Source organism: Alexandromys fortis, unplaced genomic scaffold, assembly GCF_014885135.2.
Source record: "Alexandromys fortis isolate MF-2015 unplaced genomic scaffold, M_Fortis_MF-2015_v1.1 scaffold_56, whole genome shotgun sequence".
Taxonomy (NCBI): Eukaryota; Metazoa; Chordata; class Mammalia; order Rodentia; family Cricetidae; genus Alexandromys; species Alexandromys fortis.
In genome coordinates, this window is record NW_026067935.1 from 8,407,299 (window position 1) to 8,419,055 (window position 11,757).

General features: G+C 43.7%; 1 protein-coding gene across 1 annotated transcript in view; it reads right to left on the reverse strand.

Moving 5' to 3' along the window:
* Nucleotides 1-11,757, reverse strand: part of LOC126504348 (T-kininogen 2-like) — a 26,613-nt gene that overhangs the window by 9,332 nt on the left and 5,524 nt on the right. Inside the window, exons 2-6 of the mRNA XM_050146646.1 lie at nt 10,787-10,871; nt 7,958-8,130; nt 6,518-6,625; nt 2,547-2,631; nt 888-1,060 (exon numbers count right to left, since the gene is read on the reverse strand). Coding sequence (XP_050002603.1) covers nt 888-1,060; nt 2,547-2,631; nt 6,518-6,625; nt 7,958-8,130; nt 10,787-10,871 — 624 coding nt within the window. The remainder of the gene's footprint in view (nt 1-887; nt 1,061-2,546; nt 2,632-6,517; nt 6,626-7,957; nt 8,131-10,786; nt 10,872-11,757) is intronic.

An 11,757-nucleotide genomic window follows, 5' to 3' on the forward strand; every position in this document is an offset into this window, starting at 1 on the left:
ATCCTCTGATCCCAGATGAAGGTAACTAGCTTTTATGATAGGGTGTGAAAGTGGAGCTGAGGCCCTAGAGATATAGACATGAGGGCATCCATGGCAAAGGGAGAGGAGGGAGAAAGAACAGGGCCATGTGAGAGTTATGGGTTCTTAGTGAATGACTAGTGATGTGGCAGAGTCCAAGTGGTTTAGCATTTCTTCCCCCGTAAGTCCCCCTTCCTCCTTTGTGTGTTTGTGTGTGTGTGTGTGTGTGTGTGTGTTTTAAATCAGATATTGCTATGTAGTCCAAGATGACCCAGAACTTGTGGCAATCCTGCTGCTTCAGCTTCTGAGAGTTTGGATTATGGGTGTGCACCACAACACCTTACACAAATGTTCTTGTGAGACAAGAGCCTGCAAAGGGTAAAAGAAAAGCCTTGCTCTTCCTCCCCAGGACCTTGCTAACTCTACAGTGGTTTCCAGGGTTTGTACCATTTTCTGGAGTCTGAAACATTTGCACACATTGCCTAATTTGAGCTTCGCACCAGACATTTTCAGGTAGAAAACAGCTTTTGCTTTGTTTTGTTTTGCTTTTTGTTTTTTCAAGACAGGGTATCTTTGGGTAGCCCTAGCTATCCTGGAATTAGCTCTGTAGATCAGGCTGGCCTCAAACTCAGAGATTTGCCTACCTTTACCTCCTGAGTGCTGGGATTAAAGGCGTGTGATATCACCTTCTGGCAAACAGAACTTTAAAGATACTTGTCTGAGACACTCAGCGGAGTTGGGAGTTGAAATTTAAACCACAAAATCCTGTTACCAAGTACAATTTCCCCAACCACAGTGAAGACCAGCAATCAAATTAGCAACCGATCTGCACATAGACTACACCCTCCCATCTTTGTGTGTTTACAGACCTGGGATGACGCTTTTTTCACTGTGTCGATCTTGAAATAGAAAGAATGGTTATTCTCTGTATTAAGCTTTTTGATGGCATGACTGAGAGGCTCTGTCAACAATGGGCTATCTACAGGTATGCTCTTGGGGCATCCAAAGCAGCCCTCAGGAAGTGGTTGTGTCAAATCCTCTCCTGAAAAAGCAAACAGATTTAAAATCAGTAGGTATATCCACAGAGTATACTGGGCCTGTCACACAGAGGCCCAGCATCCTCATTTTCACAAGGTGGGAAGTGAGCAGCCCAGAGTTAAAAGATGGTGGTCCTTGAGACACTCACTTTCTTTCTTTCTCTCTCTCTCTCTCTCTCTCTCTCTCTCTCTCTCTCTCTCTCTCTCTCTCTCTCTGTCCTCCTTGCAGCTCAGATGCTTAGGGGAAGCATGCCTTTGACCATGTTGAGCCATATGTTCTACTTGTTTTGATCTTCTCCCCCAGACAGATTCTGATGTGTCCCAGTGTTTGGAATATTAATTTAAGAAGTGTTACATTTGTTTATGCTGTGATGCAAAGATGTGTTGTTGTCTTTTACGTTGCATGTATGCATCTCTGAGAAGCTCTCATCCTTTGCCTGTCTAAAACACATGATTCTCTCATAAAGAGCTGAATGGCCATTTGCAAGGCATGAGGAAGGATAGGCAGGACTGGCAGGCAGAGTGAATAAAGGGGAAGAAAAATCTTGGAGGAGAGACGAAGGAGCAGGAGAGATCAAGAAGTGAGAAAAGAAGGAGGAAGAGTGAAAGTAGGACACAAAAGTAAGAAAAGAAAAAGAACCCAGCAGGAAAAGATAGATGGGATAATTTAAGTTAAGGAAAGATGGCAAGAAGCAAGCCAAACTAAGGCCAGGCATTTATATGGAAGAATAAGACTCCGTGTGTGATTTATTTGGGGCTGGGTGGCAGGCCCCACAAAGAGCCAAAAAAATCAGAGTAAGAAACAACCAACTACCTTTGGTGCCCAACGTGAGGTTAGAGTGAAAGAAAATTCATCATCCCAAACCAGCCTTGAGGTTTATATGGAACAAAAATTGGCCTAGAACTTCTGCTCCCCTGCTTCAGTTTCCCGAGTGATGTGATTACAGGGGTGCGCCACCGCATCCAGCTTAAAATTTTGCATCTTCAGTGCAAACTTGGGAGAAACGTGTAACTTACAGTGGTGACCGTAAAGGAATGCATGAATGAGCCTCCAGCACGGCTGCAGTGGACAGCAGTGTCTTGGTGCTTCTCATCATGACCTGTGCACAGCACTGCCTCCGGCTATGACATGTGCAGAACTGTTTATGACTGTGAGAGAAGTCAGCTCCCTTTTGAGAAATGCCAATTTAGCCATAAGCTTTTCACAAACAACCTTCCATTCTAACATGCTGGGAAATCCATCTTTAGCTGGAGGGATTCCATTGTGAATAGCTTAAAATGAGTCCTCTCCAACTCAAACCCCACATTTAAGAACAGTTTGTAGAAAAGGAAAGGAAAGCCAGCTGGCATTGCCCCTGAAGATGGCCTTGGCCCAGAGAGCACACACTGTTCCTTCTGTCCTGGGTTGACTTGGCCCTTTACAGACACGCTGCAGCTGGGTCAGAAGGCAGGCCCCATTGCTTCTCCATGGCCCCCTATATGCTTTCTCACCTGGATAGATGTTGCAGTCCTGGGAGAAGTCAGCAACGTTTTGTTTGATATCCACAAAGGCGTTATCACTACACTCCCCAAAATCCTGGTGGTTCAAAGTCAGAAGTTACAATCAATTTTGAAAACAAACAACTAATAAAAATCAAAGACAGTATGCTTGCTTAAGAAATTCTTGCATAGGAAAAAGGGGAGAAAAAGGAATAGAAGCTGAAAGCAAAAGGAAACCCAGAAGCACGTGAGAATATCTATGGCTACAAATAAACAGAGGGGCATGAAATAAGAATGTTCACTACGTGGTGAACATATAAGTGAGTGGGTTTCTCTCTCTGTGTCTTCGTGTGTGTGTGTGTGTGTGTGTGTGTGTGTGTGTGTTCACAATTGCGGGATGATTAATCTCTTGACACTGGAGTTAAAGAAGTTTGTAAACTTCCTGATGTGAGATGGGGGTGCTAGATATCAAACTCAGGTCCTCTATAAAAGCAGGGCTTCCTTATAATCATTGAGCCACCTCTCCAGACTCTGCACCTTAGCTTATGAGAAGGGTCTCTCACTGAACCTGGGGTAAATATATTATGTATATATGAAATAAAATATGAAGGTAGATAGGATATGTAGATATAAAATATAAATTTTTCCATTTAAAACATTGAAGGTAATGCTGCCATGAACATATTTGAACAAATGTTCTTGTTACTATGTTTGAGCATGTTCTGGGTATATTCCCAAGACTGGTATTGCTGGATCCTGAGGTATGTTGAATCCCAGTTTTCTGAGAAACCACCACACTGATTTCCAAAGTCTTTGCACAAGTTTGCATTTCCACCAGCAATGGACATCCTCTCCAGGTTAAGTTATCATAGGTGTTTTTGATTTTAGCCATTCTGACAGGTGTAAGATGGTATCTCAGAGTTGTTTTGATTTTCATTTCCCTGATAGCTAAAGAAATTGAACATGTCCTTAAGTATCTTTTGGCCATTTGAAATTCTTCTGTTGAGAATTCTCTGTTTAGTTCAGTACACCACACTTTAATTGGGTTATTTAGAATTTTAATGTCTAATTTCTTGAGTCCTTTATATATTTTGGAGATCAGTTTTTTTTGTCCGAAGTGGGGTTGGTGAACATATTTTTCCCATTCTATAAGCTGCCTTTTTGTTGTATTGACTGTGTTCTTTGCTTTACAGAATGTTCTTAGTTTCAAGACATCCCATTTATTTGTAATAGCCAGAACCTGGAAACAACCTAGGTGCCCCTCAGGATAAAGAAAGTATGCCACATCTACACATTAGAGTACTACTTAGCAGTAAAAAAAGCAATGACATCTTGAATTTTGCAATCAAATGGATGGAATTAGAAAACACTATCCTGAGTGAGGTAACTCAGACCCCAAAAAACAAATATGGTATGTACTCACTCTTTAAGTGGATACTAGTCATAAACAAAGGACATTGAGCCTATAGTTCATGATCCCAGAGAAACTAAGTAAGAAGGTGAGCCCAAAAAAAAAAAAACATATATAGACCCACCTGGAAACTGGAAACAGCTAAAAATTTGGGAGTACGGGGGCAGGGGGTAGAAAGAAGGGAAGGAGTGGTTGAGGAGAACGTGAGGCATTGGGATAGTCCAGATGGAGGAAGGACAGATATGAGAACAAGGAAAGAGATATCTTGATTGAGGGAGCCATTATGTGGTTTTCAAGAAACCTGGCTCTAGAAAACTGCCCAGGAATCCACAGGGATGACCCCAGCTAAGACCCTAAGCAATAGAGGAGAGGGTGTCTGAACTGACCTTACCCTGTAGTCAGACTGATAATTATCTTAAATAGAACCTTCGTCCAACAACAGTTGGGAATAGAGGCAATGACCCACGTCGGAGCACTGGACTGAGCTCCTCAGATCCAGTTAAAGAGTGGAAGGAGTGAGAGTATGAGCAAGGAATTCAAGACCATGAGGGGTTCATCCACTAAGACAGTTTGCCTGAGCTAATGGTAGCTCACCAACTCCAACTGGACTGGGAGTGAATAAGCATGGGATCAAACTAGTCCTTCTGAATGTGGTTGACAGCTGAGGCAGACTGAGGGGCCACTGACAGTGACACTGGAATGTGACTCTACTGCATGTACTGGCTTCTTGGGATCTTACTATCTTTGAATGTAAACCTTGCTCAACCTAGATGTAGTAGGGAGGGCCTTGGACTCTCCACAGGGTGGGGTGCATTGCCCTCTTTTAGGATTGGAGAGGGGTGGGGTGGGAGGGTCTGTGAAGGGAGTAGGAGGGGAGTGGTAGGAGGGGAGGGAGTGGGAATTTGCATTGGTATTTTTTTAAGTAATAAAGTAAAAAAAATAAAACATTGAAAGTTGTAGAATTAGCTGTTGTTGATTAAAATTCACCATGCTATACAATCTTCATTGCTGCGTTGAAAAATAATTTTACTCCAACAGAAATTCTAAGTCCAGTAAGCAATAGACAATCATCGTACCCTTTTTTGGCCCCTCTGAATGTTCATCTACTTCCTGTCTTTATGAATTTGCGTACCTTATATATTACATATAAATGGCTTCATACAATATTTATACTTCCGTGTCTGACTCACTTCATTTATCCCACGCTTCAGAGTTCACACATGTTGTAGGTGCATCATCCTTTGGTGTATGTACACAGTGTGTTATTCATCCATTCACCTGCTGTCCTGGTTAGTTTTTTATTAGCTAGATGCAAACGAGAATCACGTGGGAAAAGGGAGCCTCAACTGGGAAATGCCTCCATCAGATCGGCTTGTTGTCAAGTCTGTGGAACATCTTTTTCTTTCTTTTTTAAATTTTATTTTATATGTGCAAGTGTTTTGCCTACATGCATGTGTCCACCACGTGCCTGGTGCCCACTAAGGCCTTGAGAGGGAATCAGAAACCCTGGAACTGAAGTTCCAGAAGGTTTTGGCTCAGCCGAGAATGCAAACTGTGTTCTCAGGAAAACAATAAACGCTCTTAAGTTCTGAGCCATTTTCCCAGTCCCAGCATTTTCTTGATTAATGATTGGCATAACTGGTCCCAGCCCACTGTGAATGGTCCTACCCCCGGGGAAGACGCTCCTCAGAGGAACAAGAATCAGCCTGGTCAGCAAATCAGTGAGCAGCTCTGTGCTTTTGCTTCAGTTCATTCCTCCGGGCTGCTGTTTGAGTTCTTGCCTTGGCTTCCTTCAGTGAGAGACTGTGACTTGTGATAAAATAAAGCCTTCCCATCCCAAGTTGTTTTTGGTCAGTATTTCATCACAGCAACAGAACTGAGAAAGACCTCTGTTGATGGGCACATGGGTCGTTTATACTTTTGGGTTGTCTGAGTAGTGCTGCTGGGAACACGACTTTCTCTGCTTGAGCTTCCTTTTGAGTTCCTTTGCGGAGACATCTAGAAGTGTAGTTGCAAGCATATCTAATTATTTCCTGCTTGATTTATTTGTTTGTATATTAGGTGTGCATACCTTCATCTGTGTGCATGCACGTGCACGTGTTTGTACACAAATTCAGAATCCAAAGGTTGATGTCAGAGGCCTTTCTTAGTTTCTCTCTACCTTATTGGTTGAGATGGAGTCTCTCACTGACCCTGGAGCTCTCCTATTCAGGTAGGGCCAATGAGTGCCAAGATGTCATCCACAGAATGTGTTAACTAACATGAAAGTAGAATTGAGAAGATGAAGAACCAGGAAGGGAAGAGCTGAAGTAAGGAGCCGGGGTCTAGAGGAACCTGTGAAACACTGAGCACACATCATCAGAGGAGACAGGAGAGGGTGACGGCCCAAGCCCCGGGCCTCATCCCTGGTGAAGGTAAATACTCAGGGTGACGTGTGCAGTGTCTCCGTGACCATGGATGCGAACTACCAAACCATATCTCAGTTTTAGGGACAGTCTTCCCACAGGGTTGACAGTCCCGTCATGCTGATAACAAAATGTTAAAGACGATCATTCAACTTTTGCCTACTTACTCCATCCGCAAGGGATTTGCACTCTGGAGATAAGAATAGAAACTGCTCCTTTGAACAATTAGTTTGCACAATTGAGTAGGTGATTTGAAGATTCATTCCAGCCACCACCTGAAATGATTTTAGATTGAGTGAGTACTTGAAGTTCAGCATGAACACTAAACACAATGAGCAAAAGTTATAAACATCTTTAAACATTGAATTGGATTGAGTAAGTGCTCAGGGAATACACAGCATCATTGCTACCAGGCAAAGGGATCACTGAGTAAAAATTGAGTATCTTCGCACATGTGTGCACACACACACACACACTTCCATGTAACTGCAAAATACACACAAACACTTTAATGTAATTGTAAATTGTATATATACATAAATACATTATATTTCTTGAAATAAAAGCCCCACAATTTTTCCTTTTCCAGGTTGTCAATAGGGCATATTTCCCCCAGCTTTGTGAAACAATATGATTGTCTATGCAGGAGGAGTGAGAAATGGAAATGACCTTTCCTGATGAGTTGATGGGTCTCAGGTCACCAGTTAGTGAAATTCTCCTGCTTTGTTCTTGACAGGCCCCACACTGACTGCCAATTCCATGTTGAGTACACACCATCCCCATGCTGACCACCTCCCTTCCCCATGCTGACCACCCACCCTCCCTATGCTGACCACAAACTCCATTCTGACCACCTTTTCAATACTGACCACCTACTGCCCTCATGTTGACCTCTGAACATGAACACAGATGTAAAATACAAATCTCCTGCAGTGGCAAGTTAAACTGAAGGTAGAGAATGATACATAGGCAGAGGTGGCAGATCTCTGTGATTCTGAGGCCAGCCCTGTTTACATAGTGAACTCCATGACAATCAGGGCTTTGTAGAGACACCCTGCCTCAAACAAGCAAACAAGCAAGCAAACAAACAGACAAAAATTCAAATACATAGATAGATAAATAATCAGAAGACTGTGGAATAGACAACTTTTCCACCTCACCACAATGAGCGAGTGTCAAGTATAATTTAGGGTGTACCCAGGAAGTCATGTCCATCTTTTTAGGACCAACTTAATACTTTGAGGCAGTATTTAATTAATGACAACAAGATAGTAATACAGATTTTTTAAATCCTAAAACCAGAATGACAATTTCATGAAAGGCTGAACTATTTGTTACATACAAACCCAAGAGAAGAAGATGTGAGTCACCCTTCCCTTTGTATGGGTCACTCTGCTCACCTGGGCCCTAGAGAAAGCTCCTTGCTTTAAGAGCTATTCTCGTGAAAACGCAGAGGAACACTCCATCCAGTACATTAAGCATGAGACCAAACAGGTTCCTCCTGGCAGGGGGAACAGCAGGAACCACACAGGTTTATTTTATGTGACAAGATGCTAATCTAACAAATTTTTAACCATATCATGTCATGAAACACTGAAAAAACAAACCTGTCTCTGGGCTGCTTTTACTTCTTCAAGAGCAAAGAGGTGGGAGTGCTTGGTGTTGTTGTTGAAATGCTCGACTGCGTGTTTCAGGACAGGCTCCAGTTCAGGGCTATCAGGCGGTATGGGGTGTACACAGCCCAAACAGGTGTACTGGGCTGTCAATACAGGTCCATTACCTTGACAAAGAGCAGACAAAGAGACAGCGTTAACAACTGAAAACATCTCTCATATACACTGTTCCAAACCCAAACCATTTAGAAGTTCCGGATAACTGACTTTCCAGTTACTCCCATAGGAGTTAAACATGATGAGAGTCTAGGTCTCCTGTGTAGTCAGAGGGAAAGTGGAGAGCACTAAGAATAGTTTTTTTTTAATGTTATATTTATTTCATTTTTTAGACATGGGCCTCATATACCCCAGTCTTGGTCTGGAACTATCTGTATAGCTTAGGATCGCCTGGGAAGTCTGATCCTCCTTCCTCTACTTTTCTCTGCAGGCCTCTGTGCCTGACTTATGAGGTGATGGGGATTGAACCCAGGCATTCAGGGTATAAGTCATCTGAGGCTCTGAATGAAGTTGGTTATTACAGAAGACTTTAGTCTGCCTCACTTAACAACTCCATGCTCACAGGTCCCACCACCTCCAGGACGGTGACACTAGCTGAGCTACATCATTAGGCCTTTATTTTAATGACCACAGTAATATATTAACTCACCACTTTATGAAAAAGGGAAACATTACAGATATATCATAAATTTGTGTGTTAATTAAGCTCCTTTTTGCCTACCTCTGTTTATTTCCTGTCATTAATCCCGACAAAGTCGACCTGATCTTTAACTCTTGGAGAAAAACCCTCCCAAACAGATTTTTCTTTCCATTTTTTTATGTCATACATGATTTAAAACAAATCATTGGCAGGTAGAAAGTGAACGCTGTGAGCTGGCAGGACGGCGCTCTTCTCTGAGTTCATGTGATTAGTGTGGTAGTTTGGATGTAAACAGTCCCCACAATCTCAGAGAGTGATACTCTAAAGAGTTTTGGCTCTGTTGGAGTAGGTGTGGCCTTGTTGGAGGAAGTGTGTCACTGTGGGGACAGGCTTTGAGTTTTCCTAAGCTCGTGATACCTTCCAGTGTCATAGTCCGTTCTCTGCTGCCTTCTGCTCAAGATGTAGCCAGCACCATGTCTGTCTGCACACTGCATGCTCCCGGCCATAATGATAATGGACTGAGCCTCTGAACTGTAAGTGAGCCTGCACAAACTAAATGGTTTCTGTAGGCCCATATTTCTGTATGGCACAAGATCCATAAGCCCGGTCTGAGGTGGTCACGAACTCTGCAGACAAACTGTCTCTGTTTAATAATAGCCAGAATGTGCTGTTCCTAATTTCTTTTGTTATACATGTAGATCACCTGAGAAGAGATGTTGGCTGAAGCTGATGACTTAAGAGTTAGGAGGTTTGGTGCTTCCTTTCTTTGTAATTTGGAGGATGTCTTATAGAGATGCTAATTCATGGCCTACATGACTGCTAGCATACAGGTAGATGCGGACATGACTTGAGCCCATGCACCTGGTTGCCTAGGAGACAGCCTAATGTGTTTTCCCGCTCATTTTATGTGATGATATATAAGGTGTTTGGAGAATAAACGAGAGATCTTTGGAGAGAGATCTTGCCCTTGAAAGATGACCATGTAATCTGCGTCTGATTATTCCTCGCGACTCTGTTCCAGTCCAGTTAGGGAATCTGTATTGGATCCACACGGGCTTCGACAGTTTCTTTTATAAGAACTGTCATGGTCATGGTGTCTCACACAGCAACAGAAACTCTAACTAAGACTACCAGCATAAAAGGCCAGAGGTTTTCTTGTTAGTCATCCCAAGAGGAGCCTTTCCTTGAAGTCCATCTGCCCCTGCTATCACACACCGGGTGCTGAACTAGGGTGTAGGGACAAACTAAGTGTCACTTCCATGAAGAAATGACAACCAGGTAGAACAGAAAGAGTGTAGACAGCATTTCATGGAGGTTGTCAGGAGCTAGGAAAACCAGGAGACTAAAATGAGGTCAGAAAGGACATCTATGAAAATGTTGAAGATGCCTGAGCTGGAAGGAAGAAGCTGGCAAGAGGTGTTGGCTTGCTGTGTGGCGGCGGGGGAGCTGTAATGGTCGAACGAGGTAACACATGATCCATGTGAGGTAATTAATACATGTAAAGTCCCTAGACCCATGGCAGCACCTAAGTGCTTGGTGAGCGTGAGCTCTGGCTGGCATCTGGTGTCTACGTCTGATGATGCCCAGACACTGCGTCTTTCATCATCTCATTTTCTAGCACAGCAGTCCTGTGAAGTGTGCAGTCCTGCTCTCTCCCTTCTGAGACAAGGAAAGGGGGAAGTGAAGATGATAAAAACCTGGACTGATTTCAGGTCAGAGCCGACCCCAAATCTCAAAGTCTCCTCCCTGTAGGAGGCCCTGTGGGACTAGAGGCGAGTCCAAGCCTCCTCCCTGTAGGGGGCGCTGTGGGACTGCAGGCAAGTCCAAGCCTCCTCATCCTCTGTCCGCCTCCACCCTCACCTGTCCCTGCTGACACAACACAGGAGGAGTTAGGATAGGTCTGAGGGGATGATTGACACAGCCTGACCCAATCCAAAACCCTGGGTAGGGGTACTCTGCCCACACATCTGCCACAATGCTACCACTGCAGATGGCATTGCCATTGTCACGGTCTGCAAAGGTAGTCTGGTCTGGGTTGTGTTCCTGGTACATACGAATAATTAATGCCCACTGCAGGCTCCTACCCGCTGCCACCACTAGGGAAGGCCCCCTGATGGATCACCCACCTGGAGTAATATTGCAAGTCTGGGTAGCTACGGAGAATTTCTTAGCTCCCCTCTTTCCCACTGTTGCTGTACATTCTCCAGTGGCCTAAAAGAAAAGAAAGAGGTTATTTGGTCAAATTTTTCTTTCTCATGGATGCATCTAGCTAGTACTGTTGCTAATTGTGTTTTAATAGTTTTTTTCTAATAGTTTTTTCTTAAAGGTTTTTTTTTATTTTATGTATATGTTTTGCCTGTATGTATCCTGGTGCCTGTAGAGGCCAAAAGACAGCTCAGATCCCATGGAAGTAGAGTCACAGACAGTTATGGAATCCATCTGGGCGCTAGGAAACCAACCCAGGTCTTCTGGAAGAGCTCTTAACCCCTGAGCCATCTGTCCAGTCCTCTAACAAAGTTAGAGACATGAGAATGAATATTGAGCGACTGTTCCCACAGGCCACTGATCTTCAAGGGTCAGGGAGAGGCAGAGTAAGGCTTCTGAACTTCAGCCTCAATGTGGAGTCCTAGAGAGGCTTCTCTGTCGCCAGGACGGACACTGTGCCTCAGGAAAACAGGCTAAGCCTCCTCCTTGATGTCCCTTTTAGTGTCAATGGGTTCATGTTCTCTGCATAATTTTTAGTTAAACCTCTTTGAATATCCCACTTCCGTTCTGTTGCGTTCCAGCTCCCTCTGCCCTGGTGATGTGGGAGTGATTTCTTATTAATAAAGAAACTGCCTCGGCCCTCATAGGACAGAAAATTAGGTAGGCGGAGTAGACAGAAGAGAATTCTGGGAAAAAGAAGCTGAGTAAGAGTCGCCATGATGCTCCCACTCCAGACAGACGCAGGTTAAGATCCTCTCTGGTAAGCCAGCTCATGGGCTACACAGAATATTAGAAATGGGTTAGAACAATATGTAAGAGCTAGCCAATAAGAAACTGGACCTAGCCGGGCCAGGCAGTGTTTGAAAGAATACAGTTTCCGTGTAATTATTTC